This window comes from Pyricularia oryzae, chromosome 2 (assembly GCF_000002495.2).
Source record: "Pyricularia oryzae 70-15 chromosome 2, whole genome shotgun sequence".
NCBI lineage: Eukaryota > Fungi > Ascomycota > Sordariomycetes > Magnaporthales > Pyriculariaceae > Pyricularia > Pyricularia oryzae.
The window spans coordinates 1,222,250-1,242,793 of record NC_017850.1 but is presented as its reverse complement, the minus strand read 5'-3'; the positions used below and the strand labels follow the sequence as shown (position 1 = coordinate 1,242,793).

Genomic DNA, 20,544 nt, shown 5'->3' with positions numbered 1-20,544 from the left:
CAAGGAACTTGAAAAGAACTTTTCCAAGGAAGGCGTGGCAGTCACAGCGATTGATGTACGTAAGGTACAATACCTAAGGTAAGGAAGGTGCCTAGTAAATCCCCGACTAAAATCGTCCAATCTAGTCACTCACTCACTGCCTTGTGTGTGTCCTTGCCTCGCTCCCAACAAGATCTTGAGGCTTCCTTGTTTCCTTCTCCACAGCATTGATTCTAGAAAAAGTCTACAGCTACCTGCCTTGAACCTTCTTGAATCTGACGATGAGCGCCGAATATGGTTTGGGACCCAATTCTTCGGTTTGAAGCAGCTCACGCAGTACCAATACCATACCTACCTCCCTTACCTTTCTCGATGTTTACCATGATTTGCTTTGTAACTAACTGCTCGGCGAGGCCTCGGCACGACATAGGATGCAAATTAGTCTTTTTTTTTTTTTTTTTTTTTTTTGCTTCCCGTGCTGGGTCAATTTACGAGTCGTCATTGTCGTCGTCGCTATAACGGCATCCGGTCATGGTGATTGATCAAATCGGCCGGTTGCCAACCATTGTGCTGATTTATCGATCGCCGGTTGCCGACCACAAACCTCCGGTAGCCTGAAATGACTGGCCCGATGATTAACGATCAATCTGCATTGGGGCCAGGCAAAAACACGAATTTCCCACACTACCTACCTACCTTCATCGAACGTGTACCTCCGGTACCAAAGTCCTCGTCTCCAAACCCTTCGTCTTTTCGTTTTCCCCTGCTGTCACTACCGCTGTCACTGTCCAGCTTTGCATTGCAGATTGGGCACGGACGACGTGTGCTCATGCCTTTATTTTATTTTTATTGGTATTGTTGTTGTGATTTATTTTGGATCAACAGAAGCCCAGCACTCCTCGCCAATCCCTTCCCGTCTCATTCATACCTTTATTTGAATTTCAAGCACTTCCCTGTTAACACCAACCCTTCTTCATCCGAAAACCATTCTAAGGCCATCTGACCGTCCAGATGTCACCAAGGCAGAACTTTGCACAATTTAATCATTCCGAGAGATTAGCAAGGAGCATATTGCCTTTCAAGCTCGTTTCTGCCCAAAAGCCGCCCTATCGCGCGGGACAACGGCCACATGGCGATGATGCTGGGTCCCGTCTAATGGATTCCTCTGGGTTGGTGCCCGCACACTAGCACAAGTCGCTCCCTCCACCAGCCGGAGCCAGTGACGGCATCGCATCCCCTCCGCAGACCTATGAGAGCTTGTATTTTATTTACTAAGTACTATAAAATGGGGTTACCGGGATTCAAAGCTGTCTTGGTCCCTGTATTCCGGGGGGGCCCCTGATATACTATACATATTTCTACGCTCATTTTGGTAATGAGAAAACCCTCTTGTCCTCGAGCCGGTATCACCGCCATTTCGACAGAGCGAAGCGATCGTCCCAGTGGGTCGGTCTTTTTTTCCTGCTTTCCTCGTTACTGCATTGTTCTTATTGTTCAGCCTTTCTTTAGGCTGGGATTCAGGCTGTGTTTCAAAGCGTCTCGATCGTTATCTCTCTGCTCGGCCCCCAGTTTGAATTGATGAACAAACCGTGTTGAAGCTTATAAGCACTGGTGTGTGACACCCAAGCTTAGCGGCGGGGAAATCCCTGGTAGCAGGGCTGGCCTGGTTCGCCTGAACCACGACTCAGGTTCCTTTTCGCTTCGCCCTGGCTTTGTCACGGAACCCCCTCTCATGACACGCGTCGTCAGGTTCTTCAAGCCAAGAGATCCCGAGCCACTGGTTGTTGCCCGGCCTGTGGGAAATCAATCGACAATGCTTGGGCAGTGGTCTGGCACCCTCGTGGCAGACAACGAAGCAACTACATTTCCTGCACCCAATTCGGATCTGCTGTTCCCTGTTCAGAACGGGGTCCTTATGGGGGTGGGATGGAGACTGACCCTACCATACAACCTTTGTATCGTAATTAATTTTTCTGTCTTCCTTATTGGCAAACAGCGAGGGAGAGGTCACCAGTGTGTCCGTCTGGTTTGCGGTTCTTGGGCTCATTGCCGGTAACCACCTTAACCAAAGCCCCAGACGGTTTCTGATGCAGGTGCATATAAAACCAAACCCATAGGCCGATGTGAAATTCTCGGGGATGCTGTACAAGACCCTATCCCCCTCGTTATTCTAATTCCTTGCTCTGCCGACTCGATAGCTTCTTCCCTTCGACAGGGGGAATGGCCAGGCCAGACGGTGCCTTTCGTGCTCGACTCACTGTCCGGAACAGTACGCAAAGGCTGCTACTTTAACCTTTTTCCCTGTCGCTCCCGCTCTTCCAGCGCTGGACAAGGAACCACTGGCGAGCCCGCCTTTGGCAGTCAACAAGTCCACTTCTAATGCGATCACCTGCTCACCCAATTTTAAACGGGTACAATACCGTCGAGACAAGAAAGGAAAAATAAAATAAAAAATAAGAGAAAAAATAAAATAAACCTATCTCCAGAAGGGGATTTTTTTCTGTTCTTGGGGGTTCCCTGAGATTCTGACGAAATTTTTCGTCCGGTCCTGCAGTTTGGTCTGGATCTTGCCCACTGGATTGGATTGGGTCGTATGCCCACCGGACAAATTGGCTACTCGCGAGCCAAAATAAAGCCCACCAAGAGTTTGGGAGCAATTTTTTTTTTCCCTCCCCTGCCGAAGGAGTTCGCAGCCGGCCTGTTATACTGCTCGGTTACGCTGCCGAATTATCATCCTCCCACTTTCTGCTTGTTTGCTCCATCCATCATCTCGATACGCCTGCCTGCCTGCCTGCCTGCCTGTCACCAGTGCAATTGGAAAATAAACGCTGCTGCTGACAGCTAGCCAGCCCACCATGGTTGGCAGAGAAATGCCACAACCGGACTTTGCATACATGTCATCTGTTCCTGGCAATGGGCCGTGGGGTCCAGGTTCAACTCGAAGGTGCGGACCGGAGAGCCCCCAAGACTTTTTTTTTTTTTCTTTATATTTTTTTCCTTTTTTATGATTGTGTTTTGGTTGCATATTTTTTCACCAAGACAATCCGCGCCACATGTGAGCTTAACTAACATATCGGGATTTTTGGAATTAAAGCCCTGTCTATTCCGATGGCTTCCATCAGCAGCAAAACCAAAACCAGAGCGCCGCCATAAAGAATGCTTTTCACAGGCCACCGCCAAGGTAAGACAATGCTACTTGCTTTTCGTCACCACCCTGTCCTGTGTATCTACTTTTTGGTCTACCTGCCTGCCCACCTACCCATCCCACCAACACCGACGCACAACCGCGACAAGCGCCCACAGCCGGTTGCCCTTGTCTCACCTCGCTTATCTTCGTGGACCCTTGCTGCAAAGACATCCGGGATAACACGTGAATATTTTCTCAAGTCTTCAATACGCGCCCGCGACGTCTTCATTTAGCCTGCCTACAAGTGTGTCGGCTGGTAATCATGCTCCACATGCACCAAGCCACCTCTCCCGAGCCGAGGCCGCCTTCTCGTCGGCAGGCGCATTCAATGGGCGACCTCCGCCGGGGGTCTTTGCCGCCAATGCGCCACCACCGAACTTCAATGCGTTCAAAAATCCGGCATCCAATGGCTGGGATCCGCAAGGGAGGTTCTCGCCTTCGGACTCGCTCGACGACATCATGGCGTCGCCAAATTTATCCGATTACTCGTTAGATAACGGTGTGGGAACTACGCCGCCAGAAGGCAAGGGCGGGAAGCATGGTGGCAAGGGAGGGCCTGGTGGCAGGCCACAGCGACGACCATCGAACCGCGACGAGTTTGACGGGCCGCATCAATTCCTGCAGCGGCCCCCGCCGGAATATGTCGCAATGCAGGAGAGGGAGCTGCCGCACCTCCCCACTAACTTGCTGGTACAGGAGCAGGACAGCGTTCTGACGCAGGTCAACGACCGGCTATCGCAGTGCGCATACGACTTTGTAGCCAAGTATCAGTTTCCGATACCTCTGACCCAGGACATGCGACCTGTAGAACGGCCGCAGGATAGGGAGTGGACCGAGTGGGTGTATCTGTTGAAGCGCCTCGCCACCAAAAGGCGGATTCCGGCCAGGGTCCTGTACAATGGACAGATCAAGCAGTTCGTCACGATCCTGGAGAACTCTCTCGAAATGAGGCATGCGGCAAAGCATCAATCGAGGCCGCTTAAGGATGACAGGAACATCCTCCAGCTGATATCTGCCGGCATCCAGGTGGCCAAGATCCTGAAAGACGCGCCTGCCATGGATTACCTTGATAAGCTTTACGTCTCGACCGAGAAACAGATACAGGAGAGAGCCGCCGCGGCCGCAGCCAGATTTCGGAGCTAGGAGGGCGGGACGGTAACACGATAACGTCACATCCCGGCATGGCGCTTTTCTTTGCACACTGTCATCTATTCCCCAGTTTGGGACACGCCCAAAACACACACAAACCAACAGATACCGTTTTTTGATCGGCTGGCCTTTTTCGGCTCAAGTTGCCTATAGGGTTACTCTGTTCCCTGCAAAACCAAGCTTCTTTTTTTGGTTAACGGTACCACCGCCGCCCTGCTTGGAGCAGCCTTTGCGGGTTGGCTATAGGTCACAGCTATAACAGACACTTTAGACGAAAGATCCTGCCTCAGCAATATTGTTTTCTCTAGTTTCTGTTTTTGGCCGTTGTTGGTATATCTCGGGATTACAAGACGTTTTTTTTTCAGTTCTTTCTCCTTTTCTGTTGGCTTCGATTGGAGGTTACTCTTACTCCAAAAACATATAAACACTCAGGTTCAGGCTACTGTCAGCTTATAGGGAAGGGTGCATTTTTGTTTCGAGGAAGATTTTTGGGGGATATTTGGAGGATTCTTTTTTTTTCTTTTTTACATATATTTGGGCGGTTCAGTGACACTAACCAGCCAGCACGGGTGGTAGACGACTGATGAGTGGCTACGCTCCGGGATGCTGTTGGGAAACTACAGGTGATGTCTTATGCGGGGCCGGGTTATCTGTTTTTAAGGGGATTTTCTTTTGGTCTTGTTTTCTTTTTTTTTCATGTTTCTTTCACGTCTTGGAAGTCCTGGTCCGGGACTGCCGATGTTGTTTGGGCTTTTGACGACTTGTTAGGGTTCGTCTGTGAGAGCCTAAAGAAGAGAGAGAGAGAGAAGGGGGGGGAGAGAGAAAACACCAAACTACTGCGCAAACCACTCTAGGGCACACCTGGACCCCGATGCTTCGGCGACAAGGCCGGGGACGGCTGGACACGGAAGCACAAAATGAGGGCTCGCACGGGAACTAGACGCAAACCTCACGTGTTGGTCAAAGCCAATCGGGCAAGTCTTGTGTGTTTCAAAGAAAATTTTGGGGCGAGCGGAAACGGAAAGGAGCACACGAGACGTGGGAAAAGGGTGTGCGCCTTGTCGAAGTCGGTCTGATGCGTTTTCCATTCCACGACAGCGGGGAGGGCTTGAGTAGCATAAGGGAGATTCGGGGGGCCGAGGGGGCTTTTTTAGCCGACGAGGCACTTGTGTCCGTTTGATTCCATCTGCAGAATATTGAGGCAAAAGGGGGACTTGAGCTTTTGGGCTGGAGAAGGTGGACAGATGGGGTTGGCTCGGCGTATGGAATGTGAAAGGATTACGCTGAGAACGATAAAAGAGTAAGAAAAAAAACCGGCCAAAAAAAGACCAAAAATCAACAAAAAAATAAACACACCATATGAGAAAAAAAAAACATGGTTATTATCTCTCCATCTATACAATATAGGTATGATGTCTGATTTTTTTGACACTTTATGGGTTCCAATACGTTTTGTTCTGTTATCCCGGAACTGTGGGATTGTGGCACCAACGGCGCGCTCCCTGGTGGCTCAGCCCAAAATCGGTACAGAGGTACATACCCTACCCTACCTTGTCTTCATCTACCACATTTGATCTGTCTTCGGTCGGGCAAACAGGCAAGATGCTGGGGGGGAGGAAGGCTGTGTTTTTCTGTGGGCATGGAGTTCAGGAATAAATATCACGTGCTCAGCTCGGTGGCCGCATTAGGACTAGCGTGTCGGTCGCCCCGTTGGGCATAGCGCAGTACCAATACAGAACAGAACCCCAGCTCTCCAGCTCTTCTAGGTACCGAGCAAGGTTGTATGTAGGTAGGTTATGGCAGGTACGCTTGGGTTTACGGTAGGTATTAATCCCCGTCTACAGCCAGCCCGGTCCGGGGACTGTGATGCATGATTCATTTTGTAACCACTCTTCTTGCCTACTCCTCGAGTGGGATAAAAGACCAAGCAAAAGATAAACAACAATAATTGAAAGAAGACTCAAGACGGAGGATCGGAATTTGGAAAAAGGCGCGCGAGCTATCTTTGGGCTTTGATCATATCACCTCTACTCACTACCTTCGCGCCTGATACTGATCGAGGTGGGGGAGAAAACACGCTGTGCTGCTCATTCTTTGAACCACAAGGGCGTTTCTCATGGTCGGACTTGTGCTTTGAGCGACGCTGCCCTCCGTTGGAAACACAGGAAGCACTTGTTGAACAAACAAAAATCGACCGACCAACTGTTGCTTGCAAGGCGAACGAAATTCGACGGCTTCTACGGGTTTCAAGAGCGACTGGCGGGATTCGCAAGCCTCCACCCCGCAGGTCTCCTGTCTTGTCTACCTAGGTACCTACCTTGGTCTAGTGGGTAGGTGGTAGTCAAGTACGAGTCTCGAAACGTTGGGGATTTGGGTCATATCTTTCTTTCTCTCTCTTTTTCTTTTTTCTTTCGTGGAAGGAAATTCGAGGTTTTGCAACCTCGTCTTCATTCAACAAGAACAACCACGGGCCAATCACTTCAGCCGTCCTGAAGTCATATCTCCAGCGCAGACGCCAACGCAACATCCATCGCATCCACTTCTATCGACACCATGACGTCCGTGGCATCTTCAGGCACATCGCCGAGGTCTGGCTATGACCATCTGCATGGCGAGTTTCTCGCCGATGATGAGTCGTGGGCCTTTATTGATCAGACCGCCGCCTCGAACGCCGGCTCCGTGGGCTTCTTTCCCAGCCCCGAATCGGGCAGCCTGCGGTCCTACGGCCTTGTTGCCCACCAGAGCCAGCTCCAACCGTCGCCGCCAGCGCCCTCGCCTCTGCAGCTGGACCAGGAACACATCCACCACCAGCAGCAACATCGGCAACAACACCAGCAACCACAGCTTGCAGGCCACGTCTTTTCCGGCGATACCGGCATCTTTGCAGAACAGCACATGCCTCAATCGTGTAGAGACGATGGCGCCCCCATGATGGATCCTAATTCGTTCCCTGAGCATCCCAATCTTATCGAGCAGATGACGATTGCTGATCAGCTGCCGTTCCTGTCCAACATCGATACTCTGAACAGCCACCTTGGAACCCAGGGCATTATGGCGGGCAACTTTATCCAGGCGCACTTTGATGATGGAACAAACGATTTCGTATTTGGTGACCATGAACCGATACGTAAGTACACGCACACGAGTATGCGTCACGTTGAACCCGCCAACCTCCCACTGACCTAATAAAACAGACTTTGATTCGTATGGGAACCCCTTTCTCGGACTCGGTTCATCTCGGGCTGTGCCGGGGACAGGAGTCCAGTCGCCCGCGAGCCTGGGCCAGCATACATCACCTCACCAGTCGTCCTTGGGCATACCACCCACCATGCAGTCCGACGCCAACGCCGCGCCGTGGGATCCGTCGGCAGCTATGCTGCCCAAGCAGGACCAGGGTCAGGGCTTGTCTCTTGAGGACTTCATGTCCTCGTCTTCTCCCCGGGCTCCGACAACGCCACTGTCATCGCAGAGCCCCGCCCAGTCGGCCAGCCCCATGTCGCCAGAAGTCAAGCAGGAACCCGGCACGGCGAGAAGGAGTTCCGGGACGGCAACCACAGCGCCAAAGACGATCAGGAAGGTCAAGGGTGGCGCGCGGGTGGAGAAGAAGAAATCCCCATCTGAGACCGCCGCTAGCGGCAGCCTGAGCAGCAGCGCCGGCACCACGGGGTCCGGCTCGTACAAGTTCATCACCATGACGTCCACAGCGGCTGCCGCGCAGGCCGGCAAGCCTCACATCTTTGAGTGTTTCGAGCGCATGACGCAGAGAGGCAGGAAAGGCCCGCTGCCAAACGAGACCAAGAAGAACGCGCAGATTGTCCGTCGCGTCGGAGCGTGCTTCTGTTGCCATGCGCGCAAAGTCAAGGTAGGTGAAAAAAAAAAAAGCAACAGATTACCAGTGATGTGTTTTTTTGACGGTGTCCGTCTAATATCAGTCGCTCTTTACAACTGACTAACCATTCTGTGTGTCGTTATAGTGCGATGCGGAACGGCCGTGCAAGAACTGCAAAAAATTGGCAGTGCAGGTCCCCCAGATTGTCTGCTGGCAGTTTGGTGACTTTTTGAATATCCTGTTTCCGGAGGTCATCAGGGGCCACTTCCGAAAGGACCAGATGGCTAAGTTCATCGCGGATAACGTAAATGAATTCAAGATTGGCAGCTCGGACAGGCAATGCACCGTCGAGCTTAGCTCGGGCACGCGGCTTGCGTCCACCCTCGTCATCCCCGCCAAGGCCTTCAGCCCCAAGGATCCCGACATCCTCCAGCACTGGCGTCAGGATAACGAGCCAGACGGCACAGTGCGGCTGTCTCACGGCGTCGCTGCGCCCATCGGCCTCGACTTGGAAGGCTCGTCCGGGCCCGGCGCCCAGAGGGAAGAGCTCCGCAAGATCGCCAAGGAGTACATCCAGTCCATCATTCGGGAGCAGTGCTTCGCCGACGAGATGACGGCGTCGATTCGCTCTACCGACCTCCCCGGCAGGGTCCTGCGCATCGTCCAGACGTACGCCCTCCGCAGCCAGTCCGACATGGTCAAGAGGGCCCTGAGCATCTACACCATCAACTACGTCATGACGCGGCACCTGACATTCACTCCGCGCGGTGTCAACAAGCTGGTGCGCATGGGTCTCGTCTCGCCGCACCACGCGGTTCAGACTCCGCGCCTGCTTGCGCGCCAGTTCAAGGCCGTCCTGGATGAGATCAACCTGCGCGAGATGCAGCTCATCTTTGAGTCGTTTTCAAAATCACTCAAGCCAAAGGTCCGCAAGGAGTGGGCGCCGTGCCTGGCCGCATTTCTGGTCCTGACCCTCTTCATGGAGGAGGTCGAGGTCTCGCTCGACACCTTCGGCACGGCGCAGAATGAGATCAGCAGCCTCCGCGGCGATCTGCACCCGATTGACCGCAGGGAAATTCTCGACATCAACGCCGAGATCGAAAACATGCCCTTCAAGCAGTTCGCCTACCAGTTCCACCAGATTTACCAGACGCACTCCAATGACGCCTCGGCTCGGCCCTTCAACCCCCTCGTCGACGACAGCCTGCTCAACGAGCAGTTCATGGACCAGCCCGCCATCGACATGGTCAGGAGCTTGAGGGAGCTGCTGTGGGATATGGACACTGGTTAGTCTTTTTCTTTTTTTCTTTTCTGCTTTTTTTTGTGGATGAAAAAGAGAATCGCCACATCTCCGTCTCTTGTTCAAAGGGGTTCAAAGGGGGTTCAACTTTTGGTCACTCATCACTAACAAATTATTCTTTGCACACATCACAGAAGCCGAGTTGGACTTCCTTGCCGAGCTAGACTACGATGCCTCCCACCCTTTTCCTTCTGATCTGGCGTGCAGGTATGCCGGGAGGCTGATGGCAAGGTTTTTGCTATCCTTTAACAACATTCAGCGTCTGCTTGTCCATTAGTTTTGCATTTGGTAAAAACGATCAGGTTAAATTTGGATCACGGGCCTTGTGTAATTACTGCTTTTTCTTTCTTGTCTATTTTGGCTATTCGCACGTGAGTGGTATGCTGGTTTCCATTGTTTCCATCTATAGTAAAGCAGGGAGATTAATGAACCATTTGTTTGGATCAAGTAGCAAGTAGTATTGCAAGCTTGTGTCACATCACAGCGATCTTATCATCAAGGGAACCGGTAAATCGGCGAATAGATCGTCATATATTGGTCGGAAAAGACTGTGAGAGCAACGATTGGCAACAGCAATCTTGCAGAGTGCCTGTACGATTATCGCTCACAAAGGTACAAACAAGAAACAGCCCTGCCTGGGTCTGAAGTGAAAGAGGTAAATTTTGTGGGGAAAGCAGTTCTCAATGTAGAACGAAGCAAGGCAGGACAAAAAGAGGCCTCCTGAGCTGATGTAGCAAAAGGGCGGCCCTCTTCTTGTAAAGTTGGTGCACCCAGAGCAACAGGCAGGTTATCGAAAAGAAAATCCACAGCTATATATCAATAGCTGGACTAAATCGGGAGCTCATCCGACCCAGAAACAAATCAGGCCGGTCCAGTCTGCCCGGTGATAGCTCAAGCTCCAAAGGCTATTATTAGTTAGTCATACTGCCGCACATGCACTAGAACTAGCTCTAGATTTCCAGGCCAATAGTAGCCCAGTATTTATGACTTACTTGGATCGCGAGGCTGTGCAGGCTTCATTGGCGGGGGCTTATCATCCTTCCCATGGTTTACAGGCTCGCCGCCTGCTGGAGAGGCACAGATATGGTAGCCTTGAGCCATGTCGACGATGGGGTGAAATTGTGCTACTGCTAATTTGTGATGCTCTCTGGAGCGTATGAGATTATTTTATCTTAGTATGGCTCGTAGGAACAGAGACGGCTAGTATCAAATCTGGAGAGATACCTTCGCTCAGCTCGTCAATGGTGCTATGTTGCTCTGGAAGGGAATGCTGGATTGCCCTTGGAGGCAGATTCGGTTGTATATTTGGGAGGAACTCAAGAGAGAATGTTGTGTGCGAGTGGATGTGAGTATGTTTGAGTCTATACGAGGGCAACTGACAAAAACCCAGGACCGAGTGGTGTTTATATATCCCCTCGAGAACGCCCCAGTAGCAGCATGGGCTGGCTGGCCTTTGTCCACCAGATGTTCAGCAGATATTGAGAGCTGCCACCCGGTTAGAGCTGCCCATGTCCAAGTCACTCAAAAGACGAACCAATACCTCATCGCAAGATCGAAAGATGACCCTCTCCGCCCAACGGCTGTGAGGAGCCCGTGTCAGCAGTGCAGTCACAATCTGTCAACTATCCCCCCCTCCCGACTTCACAAGAAATCTATAGCAGTCGAGTGCCCAATGCTGCGGGCACCCGGAAAAAAGCCTTAAGGGGGCAAAGTGGATACGTTAGTTAATCAGTTCCTCCAGCGGAAGCGGATAGTTGTCAGGGGTAAAGTCGTTGGAGATTTTACAAAGATGCTGTCGGCAATGATGTCGGCCCCATGCATCCTGAGTAGTGGTTGCATGGGCCCAATTCCCTGGCCTCGAAGCCCAAGAGGAGTTTGTGCTTGTGTCCTCTTTTAGCTTCCGGGCGTAGATACCTACATGCCTCGTTCTTTCGTCGAATGGCTGTGCCGCTTGCATGCGATGATGCGGTCTTTCAGGTGGTACGGTTTACCTCGAGGCAACTGTCAGATGAAGGTCGGATCTACTGCGATATTTGCATTTTGGACTAAGACGCCTTGTTATCGCTGGAGGGGGCATATACGGCCGTGAGAACATACTGAGGGGAGGATCACGAGGCTTGAAGTGTGGTTGCACTCTTAAGCGGGTGCTGATACGATACCAAGGGACGTGCGATCTGTACTAGTCGCAAGAATAGCATGTCAAGCTTTTAGGCATGTGGACCTTCCTGAAGCATCGGGGAAGAAAAGAAGGCGGATGAGTAAACATAGTCCATTCATCCTTGTTCTGTGCTTCGTCGGAACAGGCTGAACATGTGGCTCGATGGTAGAGGGCAAAATTGGCGGCCCTAACGATGTATGTCTCAGTCTCTCTAGCAGGCTATGGCTCGATGTCAGGAGCTAGTCGAGTGATTTTCTGCTCATGTCGTTATATCCGAGCATGTATGTACAAAGGAAGGGGCAGTTGTTGGATGGATCCCGATGTCGGTCGTGTGGAAGCTAGTCAGAGGTCCAGCTTCCTTCTCAGGCCTGCAGTAGCAATTTCCAACTCTGCGGCCGGTGTGGGAGGACGACGTCCATTTCGTTGTCCTGTCAGAGTAACGTCAGGCACACGATCAGGATGTTGAGCGTGGCGGAGAATAAATCCCGCGTAGGTTGGGCGAGGCAAACCAGGCAAGGCAACGATAGGTCGAGAGAGAACCCGTTTTTTTAATAGAAGCATGTTAGAGAGATGGGGACCCCCAGTAAATGCAATATGGCAGCAGCAGTGTGGGATAGAAACCTGCTCGAGCAGAACCTTGGTTTCTTTGTTCAACACTAAGTCACAATGTCATTCGCCGCAGAATTGATGATTCGATCGATGACATGCAAGTCCTAATCGAAGACAAGCAGATTTCATTCCGGATGACCATGTCGACGCATTCTCGAAGGTACTAGAAATCAAGTTTGCCCAAAACGAGACTGGTGTAATGTAGGTAGGTACCCGATGAACCTCCGTAAACTATGGAAAAGTCTGGCCGGGAATGAGACTGACAGCACTCTTGTATCATGACGGGTTTATTTTATTTCGGTGCTTTCAGAAGACACGAGCCAAGCAAGACTGGTCTAGAATACCTACCTACCTAGGTACTAGGTACCTTCCATGGCTGCAAGGGTTTGAGTAGACAAGTGGCGGACAAGCGGTAGTAGAGGGCAGCGGGGACATCCGGGCTGCTTGGGTTTTCTTTTTCTGGTTTGTCCGCATATACGACTGTGCGTGACGCCTTCCCATCCGCGACGGGAAGAGAAACATTTAGATTAGAAGAACATGGCGAATGAGAGGAAGGAACAGAACAAGACCACCGAATCAACGGCCGATATAGGCGAGAGCGAACGAACAGGCTTGCGAGTAAATCGACACTTTTGACCCTAGGTACGCCATCCATTGAATCGGAACGAATCACAGGCTGGCTTCATCTTGCACTGCCATCCAATCCAGGGAATATCATGTGTGGAACACCACCCTCGCTTTCACGTCAATGCGAATGACCTGCTATGTGTGCAACAAATCAGCTGAGCTGAAATGAATCGGGGGGCGTTTCCAAAAATTACGTTCATTCTAGCACACAATATGACCGACCGTCCCAAGAGTCATCTTGAGTGATGCAGAGACGCCCGGTTGATTTTATGGTGCGAAAAAAGTGTAAGGGGAGAAAAAGAGAGACTCCCGCGCTTGACGTTCCCCCAAATTGTTTTTAAACCCATTTACTTCGGCGGGGTTCGGACAGCCACTGACAGACTGCGGTACCCGCACCGGGCCGAAACGGCACTGTACTCACGTGACACTACTGAAAAATTTTCTTCCTCCAGTTGCTTCCACAAAAGCCGCTTGCATGCTGCTGCCCGACCATTTCCTAACCTTCTTTCAACCATCATCTCGTCAAACAAACCAGCAAGTCCATCACTGCTCGGTCATTGACTCTTTAAACATATACAAAGTTCTCCTTCTCCCTTCTGGCACCATTACTTTCAGGACAACGAGCGATCTTGACTTCACATTGTTACGCACACTTCCAACGTCAGCTCATATATGACGGTGCGTCAAGCCACCCCGAGCAAGGTAATACCCGCGGAAGACGTAAGTCTTACCTAGATGAGGGCATACGCGCGCTCGGGGGATACGGCGATTTTGTCATCATCCAGTGGTGAATGGCAGCGTGGTCTCGATTCGATGTTCCTGGATGTGTCACTGTTGGATTGGCCTAGCGTTGACTTTGCCTCTTCGCATCACATCTTGCCCTCCTTGTTCATGCACTCGTGAGAAGCATCTGGGGGATCCAAAAACGAAAACCACAAATTTGCCTGCCTCTGCGCCTAACTTTTCCGTGCGCAAGAGGTTAACTTATTCATATCGTTCGCGTGGAAGAAGAAACAACATGGCCTAGACAGCCTGTCCAATCCACCCTGCCGGCGTAGATTCCAGTGCGCCTGCGGGACTAAAACGGACAAACACCTCGTAACTTGACAGGAATGAACGTTGTATGGGACACTCGAGAGTTGATGGATGATGGCCTGCGCGGTGCTTCTGGGTAGTCTGTTTTATTTTGCTCAAAATCACTCGTAAATCGGAAAGACTTGCCTGGACTTCCACGACGGCAGTCCCCCGGCTTCCGCGGAGCCGGCGCTGACCGAACGTAACTGAGGTACCCGGGGGCTGAGCCATGTCACGATTTAATCTAGTATCTATGCATGTCTGCTTGGCGCTGCTAGCTGTTCCATCAACAAAAAACTCAGCTATTCATACTGAAACTCGCTCCTGAAGCAAGTATAGTCCCCGAAATACGACTGCTTGGCGTGCCGGAACTCTCTCTGATGATAATTAGTACCGTTCCACAAGCTCTAGCGACAAATCACAGAGCACCGAATCATACACCACCACCATCACATTGATCACTGATGAAAAGAACTGGGCTCTAGGTGAAATAGGCAGGTGGAGTCGGTGACATTGATGGGTAGTATGGCGCAGGAAAGCTGCCCGGTAGCATCCTGCCCAAGACCGAGTCGAACCTGGCCAGGGATGGCGGAGACAGAGGCCGGTCGTAGCGAAAGTAGCTCGGCGGATACGCTCCTCTTGGTGGCGGATGAAGTTCCGGTGCCACTGCAGGCATCGAGCTGTAGGGGACGAAGCTGTACGACAGACTGCCTCGCTGGGCGTTTGGGTAGTCGCCCGCTCGGCCGCCGCCGCGCGTGTTCCAGGCGGGCAAGTCGACCCGGTGGCCCACAGGCGGGAGCGGGCGAACAAGGCCGTTGGGTTCTTGTGCGACGATGTGTTGCTGCTGATGCTGCGCTCCGCGGTCCCGACGACCCCCGTCGTTGCCTAATTCGTGCTCCGGCTGGCGTGTGGTGTTGTTTGCAGGGGTGGTGGCGGTCGTGGCCACTGGGCGGAGGCTAGCCGACTGCGTTGATGGGGTCGAAAGCCTGCTTAGTCCTGTAGACGAGCCAAACGGGGAAGTGATGGCCGACGCCGAGGAGTCTGCCACTGACGTGAACCCAGTAAGGTACTCTTCTTCTTCCTCATCGCCCAGCGAACCACGCGCGTTGACGGATACTCCCGCGGGCATTCTGGCAGCCGCCGTGGCGGCATCGGGGGATTCTGGGCTGCTGCTGCTGCTGCTGCTGCTGCTGCTCCAGGGAGCCATGAGGTGATCACTGGTCAGTACCTGGAGGTCCTGTGGCGAAAGATACGGTACGCCTTCCGGCAGCTGCTCGATTATATGTAGGTCCGCGAGAGTCGAGTACAGCCACTTGCAGAACCTGAGCGTGTCCTCGTCGATTCCGTGGCGGCCAATGTGGCCCGGCAGCCGGGCCAAGAACCGCTCGTACCCATCGGCCCACTCATCAGTCGGGTTGAGGCGGCAGAGACGCTCGAGCATATAATCACCAAATATGTTTAGGAGCGTGCGATCGGAGCTGCTGAGCGTCATATCACCAGAGTTCGGCTGCTGCTGCAGCGCCCGCTGGAGTCTCGCTTCGATAGCATCGGCGCCTCGCAGTTTGACGGCGACGTGAAGGTAGAACAAGTAGATCCTGGTCCAGGTCTTGTGCCCGCACTCGCCGGTGCGCGTGTTTTGGTGATCCATTCTTGGACACTGTTGAAAGTCGTGCGTGTTCGTTGACATCAAGATTCTCCGCGTCGCAGATCGTTTGTTACTCCAATATGCCTGGCCACTACCCAGACATCAACCGGTATGCGTGGATATCTCGGAACGTAGTAGCGTCCATGGTTGGTAGTAGCGGGGACATTTCAACTCTCAATATGTAGTGTGAAAATGCGAGCTGTGCATCTCAGATGGGCTGTGACGCGGTACTGATCACTGACTATTACTGACACCTCACAGTCATATATAAACACAGGACCTCTATATGCCTGTTGCGCTATGGTTGCGTTTATCAATAGACCCGTGGGTTCAACAAACTGGTTAGTCACAGCAAACTGCCCAGCAGGCCTTCCGAAAGAAGGTAGATACAAAGTAAGAAAGAAAACTTGGGATGAAGTCCGGCTACTTGACACCTTCAGCCAATGTGATGTTAGAGTAGTGATCTTGACTCAGTATTGTTTGCCTCTTTGTTTGCGGTTCCTTCTTCTTTGTTTCTGTTCATCCCCGTTCGGTCTTACGACTCGTGAGCTATGGAACACCCGCGCATGACCACTGTAACATGGGTTTGTATCTCTGAATCAATAACCAACAAAGCAGGAGTTTGACAATGCAGGCAAGCAAGAATTTGCAGATTCAATACTTACGCAAGCTTGTCATGTTCGGCCGAAACAACCCAAACCCCAAGACATGTCGTAGCATCTGATGCTCACATCTGAATAAGTACTGCGTACACAGACATGCGCAGGCTACACACAGAAAGAGGCAGCTTCTAACGACGTTAGTAAAAAAAAAAAAAAAAAAAAAAAAGAAACTATGTCATTTGCACCGAATCGGAAGGATGCATGCATGAGATGGAAAAAATCCAACGTTTCTCTCCAAGCTGTAGATCTCATACAAGACAGCCTTGGCATTGTGTAGCATGGTTGACGCGGCAGGAAAAAGAAAGTTAACCCTACAACAACGGTACATGGGAGATCATATTTGATCAACATATCACTATTCGTAGAAATAACACTAGTCTGGTCTAAAACAGAACAAAATATCTACAAAGTTGATACGATGGAAAAGGAGAGAGAGAAATGACAAAGCCATGCCCACGGCAGTTAACATTGGCTACCATACCTGCTACCTATTTGGTCAAAGTAGTTTAGCTTATGGCCTTCAAAAAGTCCCCACACCACCTTGGATTGCTCCAGAAACAAGAATAGAACACAATTCGCCGTCAGGGGCACCAGTCAGTTAGGGTGACATTGATTTTACACTGTAAATAAGTCAGGTACCTACAGTACGTCTTCGCTCGTGAAGACTTGCCGTGACAGGGAAACAATGGTGAATAATGTCCTTTTGCTATAATGTCCGATTAAGGTTAATACTGGTTGGTAAACACCGTTTGGGGTTCCATGAATCCGCGATGATCACACCCAAATGATGTACCGTTCCCCGTTTCTGGTTTTGTTCGGTTGAAAGGCTCCGAGAAAAGGTACTCTTGGTACAGTACGTAATTACCTACAAGTCAAGGAAAGAGCATGTATTAATCAGGCCTACCATACTAAAGCTGTGTACGTGGTAGATCGACGTGTCACCGTTGTTCTAGTTCTAGTCTAGTCCAGATCTGGCAAGACTCAGCACAAGAACGATGGACATCACTCAAGGCTGATGTGTTTTTTTCTGTCAATCTGTTTCTTGTTGTATTTTCGATTTTTGACTTTTAGGCTTTTCCACACATGTCTTCTTTTATTAGCGTCCGTCCCTCCACTGGCAGCCCCCCACTCACGTTCGACGGGGGGAAGGTCTGGACTCTTCGCGTCTTGGTCGTAGCGCTCGGATTCCTGTGGGATCCACCTGTTCTTGGCACGTCTGCTGGCGTCTGGCACGCCAAGCTGCACAATTCGTTTCAACCAGCCCTGCAACACGTCCGCGCTTTGTAGTTAGAGTGAAACAAAATCAATGTTAAGCCCTCCACACCGATCAAGTGGAAGGGGTTGCGACACTCCTGAGACCACAACATCCATTTCAACGGCCCTCCCGCGCACTGATCAACGCTTGACAGCAAGCGCGGGCAGCTGCGTGTGACTGTGACTGTGACTGACTGGCTGGGTGTATGGATGGTAAATATTCTGGTTCTGCATATACCACTGGTACATTGCTGATTCTTGACGAAATTCCCCATACAGTAGAGAGCATTGCCCCAAACTAGTTTGGTTTCTGCTCTGCAGGTCTTGAATTGTTCAGACCAACAATTCAATCCATCGAATCCCTGATCAAAACAATCTACACGCCTTGGCATCGACCATCAGCCAAGACGAAAAGATCCATTGTTGGTCATGGCATGTTCGAGAGCAAGTCCAGGATAAGATGATAGCTCGCACTACGGAGGTATGCCCTGCAGTCCTGCCTGGTGAGTTTCCTGCTCGCATTTGTCGGGACCGAAAAAGGCCACTACTGGCTGGTGTATTTAAGTATCACACAGCTGCATGTTATACCCGGAGTAGGATAATTTCGCTGTGCCTTAAAGTCAGGTCGACTTCGCACCTACTATCTGACTTTTTTTTTATTTTATTTTTTTAAAAAAAAAAACCAGGTCCGTACCGCGTAGGCAGCACCCGCGCCGCCGTAGTAAGCTCAGTACTTTCCTCTTCTGCCCACCGTTGTGGTGTGTGGGACCAGCCAGCTCGGTGCACTGCGTGGGGCAAACGGGGGCCCGGCTTGAGTCTCCAAGGTCTCCTTTACCCCCCTGGTCTGGACGAGCTTTGCCAAGCTAACCCCGTCGGTGGTGGTGCTAGAGCTCACCCCGGTCCTGAGCCTGGGGTTGATCAATCCAAGGATGGCCCAGGCTTGGGCCCCTAATTACTGCTCGCCTATGAAGTATCCATTGGCAGTTCACGGACTCGTATATAACAAAGCTAGCTGACCTAGTTCTTTCTCTGGTTGTGATATCTCCTGGGCTGGTTCACTACTCGCAGCATTTTTTTTTTGTTTCTCTACCGAATGACTTAGTTTGCATTTCGGTTGTTTTATTTCATCCCCTATTTTATCTATCCTTTACCTTGTATACTACATTCCTTGGTCATACATATCCAGAATTCAATTGTAGAATATACCCTCTTTTTTTCCCCTACTCTTCTACACACCCAAGAGTTGTCACAATGAAGGCAGTGCAGGTCCTGTCCTTCTACTTCGTCGCCGTCCTCGCGGCTCGCGATTCGATTCAAAACCACCTCGCACTCGGCATATGTCGGTCACCACTGCTGCCGCTGTCATTCCCAGAACTGACGGACCCGATTTGCTCAACTGCGGACGTGATCGCCCAAAGGCAGGCCGCCGGTGGGAGACACATTACTGACGAGTCATCGCCGTGGACGTCAATCAGCAACTGCGCGCGCAACGGAACGGGGCCGACAGAGTTCTGCGTCTTCTACGCCGGCGGCTTCGCCAACAACAGAGGAGTGTCAATCATCACCAGCCCCGCAAGGGCCAAGAGCATCGCGAAGCTGCCAGCTTTCACCAACCCGGAGCTCACAGCACACACCAACAAGGATCTTGACCCCAACTACACGGCGGTTTACAAGTCAGTCATGGTCCCTGGAAAGGGAGTTGGTTTAGTTGCCGCCAGGACGCTTTACCGTGGCGATCGCATAATGAGCAGTACGCCGGCCATCGTGATCGACTACGGCTTCTTCGAGACGATGCCCAAGAAGATTGTCAGAGAGATCCAGACCGCTGCAGTCGACATTCTCCCCGAAAACCACCGCCAGCTGCTTCTCAACCTGTCAAGTCACGATGGTCTTTACGAGAACTACCAACAAAAGGTCGACAAGATCTTGTCCACTAACGCCTTCGACATCGACGCCGACCCGGAAGGCGACAACGATGACCAGTTCTACGTCGTCTTCCCCGAGATATCTCGCTGCAACCACGACTGCCGCCCGAACGCCGACTATTACTACGACCCCGAGACCCTGACCCAGCACGTCCACGCTGTCCGCCAGATCAACATTGGGGAGGAGATCTCGTTGTCGTACCTTGAGTAAGTTTTTTTTTCTTTTTTCTCTCTCTCTCTTTTCTTTTCTCTCTTCTCTTTCCCTTTCCCCTCTCCTGTATTCCTCGGAGAGGACCTCGATATCGCCGCGCACGCCAGTAGAATCACCAAACTGACGGTTTCTTTCTTCCTCATCGCACAGCCCTCTGCAGAGCCAAGCCGCCCGCCTGGCGAGGTTGTCCCGCACCTGGGGATTCCCTTGCGGCTGCTCAATGTGCACTCAAAGGGACTTGATCGCCGAGGAGTCCGACTCGCGCCTGGAGCAGATCGCCGAGCTGCGCAAGGAGTTCCACGACTACACCCCATCGTCGCGCGCCACGCCGCAGATGGCCGAGCTCATGGTCAGCCTATACCAGCAGGAGCGCCTGGACCTGATGCTCTACGAGGCCTTCACCTACGCCGCCATCGAGTACAACGGCGTCGGCGAGCCGTGGATGGCAACCAAGTACGCCCGCCTGGCCGTAGAGTACGGCCTAGCTAGCGTCGGCCCCAAGGACAACGACGTCATCGAGATGGACAACCTCGTCCTCGACCCCTTCAAGCACTGGAGCTGGATGCTCAGGACCAGCAAGCGCATGAGCTGGGGCAAGAAGAGGGACGATTAAGCTGGTCCCGAATATCCTCGTAGGTCTCGGGGCTTTAACTCGTCTTTTACGGCGATACTTGGCCTGCGCGAGATCGGGGACGACGGGCTCCTTATTGCACGATATTATTCGAAGCTCAACAGAAGAAAAAAAAACCTGCTTATGTTTTTGGGTGGCTGGCGTCTTGGGTGAGGCAATTTGAATTTTGGATATAATTTTGTATGATTTCTGTTTTGTATTCTTACCCGTAGACCGGGTCCGGTCTCATGACTCGGGAGTTTAGGTGATAACCTTGATCTATTACATTCATACTTTTATCACAAAACTTGACCTTGATCCACAC

General features: G+C 51.6%; 5 protein-coding genes across 5 annotated transcripts; 3 read left to right on the top strand and 2 right to left on the bottom strand.

Moving 5' to 3' along the window:
• Positions 1–467: 467 nt before the first annotated feature.
• MGG_04675 (uncharacterized protein) lies at positions 468–5,708 on the top strand. The gene is made up of 3 exons (XM_003713623.1): positions 468–2,923; positions 3,074–3,160; positions 3,367–5,708. Exons 1-3 carry the CDS (start codon positions 2,835–2,837, stop codon positions 4,307–4,309), a joined length of 1,119 nt encoding a protein of 372 aa, XP_003713671.1. The 5' UTR covers positions 468–2,834; the 3' UTR covers positions 4,310–5,708.
• A 405-nt stretch (positions 5,709–6,113) lies between these two features.
• MGG_04674 (uncharacterized protein) lies at positions 6,114–9,899 on the top strand. Its single transcript, XM_003713622.1, has 4 exons — positions 6,114–7,442; positions 7,510–8,177; positions 8,290–9,430; positions 9,579–9,899. The coding sequence occupies exons 1-4, from the start codon at positions 6,869–6,871 to the stop codon at positions 9,719–9,721; spliced, it is 2,526 nt and encodes an 841-aa protein (XP_003713670.1). The 5' UTR covers positions 6,114–6,868; the 3' UTR covers positions 9,722–9,899.
• A 4,228-nt stretch (positions 9,900–14,127) lies between these two features.
• On the bottom strand, positions 14,128–15,572 carry MGG_04673 (uncharacterized protein). The gene has a single exon (XM_003713621.1). It carries the CDS (start codon positions 15,558–15,560, stop codon positions 14,394–14,396), a length of 1,167 nt encoding a protein of 388 aa, XP_003713669.1. The 5' UTR covers positions 15,561–15,572; the 3' UTR covers positions 14,128–14,393.
• A 1,109-nt stretch (positions 15,573–16,681) lies between these two features.
• On the bottom strand, positions 16,682–17,707 carry MGG_15555 (uncharacterized protein; the record flags this gene model as incomplete). The annotated part of the gene is made up of 4 exons (XM_003713620.1): positions 16,682–16,707; positions 16,863–16,925; positions 17,353–17,482; positions 17,669–17,707. 4 exons carry the CDS (start codon positions 17,705–17,707, stop codon positions 16,682–16,684), a joined length of 258 nt encoding a protein of 85 aa, XP_003713668.1.
• A 750-nt stretch (positions 17,708–18,457) lies between these two features.
• Positions 18,458–20,543, top strand: MGG_04672 (uncharacterized protein). The gene is made up of 2 exons (XM_003713619.1): positions 18,458–19,605; positions 19,760–20,543. Exons 1-2 carry the CDS (start codon positions 18,725–18,727, stop codon positions 20,220–20,222), a joined length of 1,344 nt encoding a protein of 447 aa, XP_003713667.1. The 5' UTR covers positions 18,458–18,724; the 3' UTR covers positions 20,223–20,543.
• The last annotated feature ends 1 nt before the right edge of the window (position 20,544 follows it).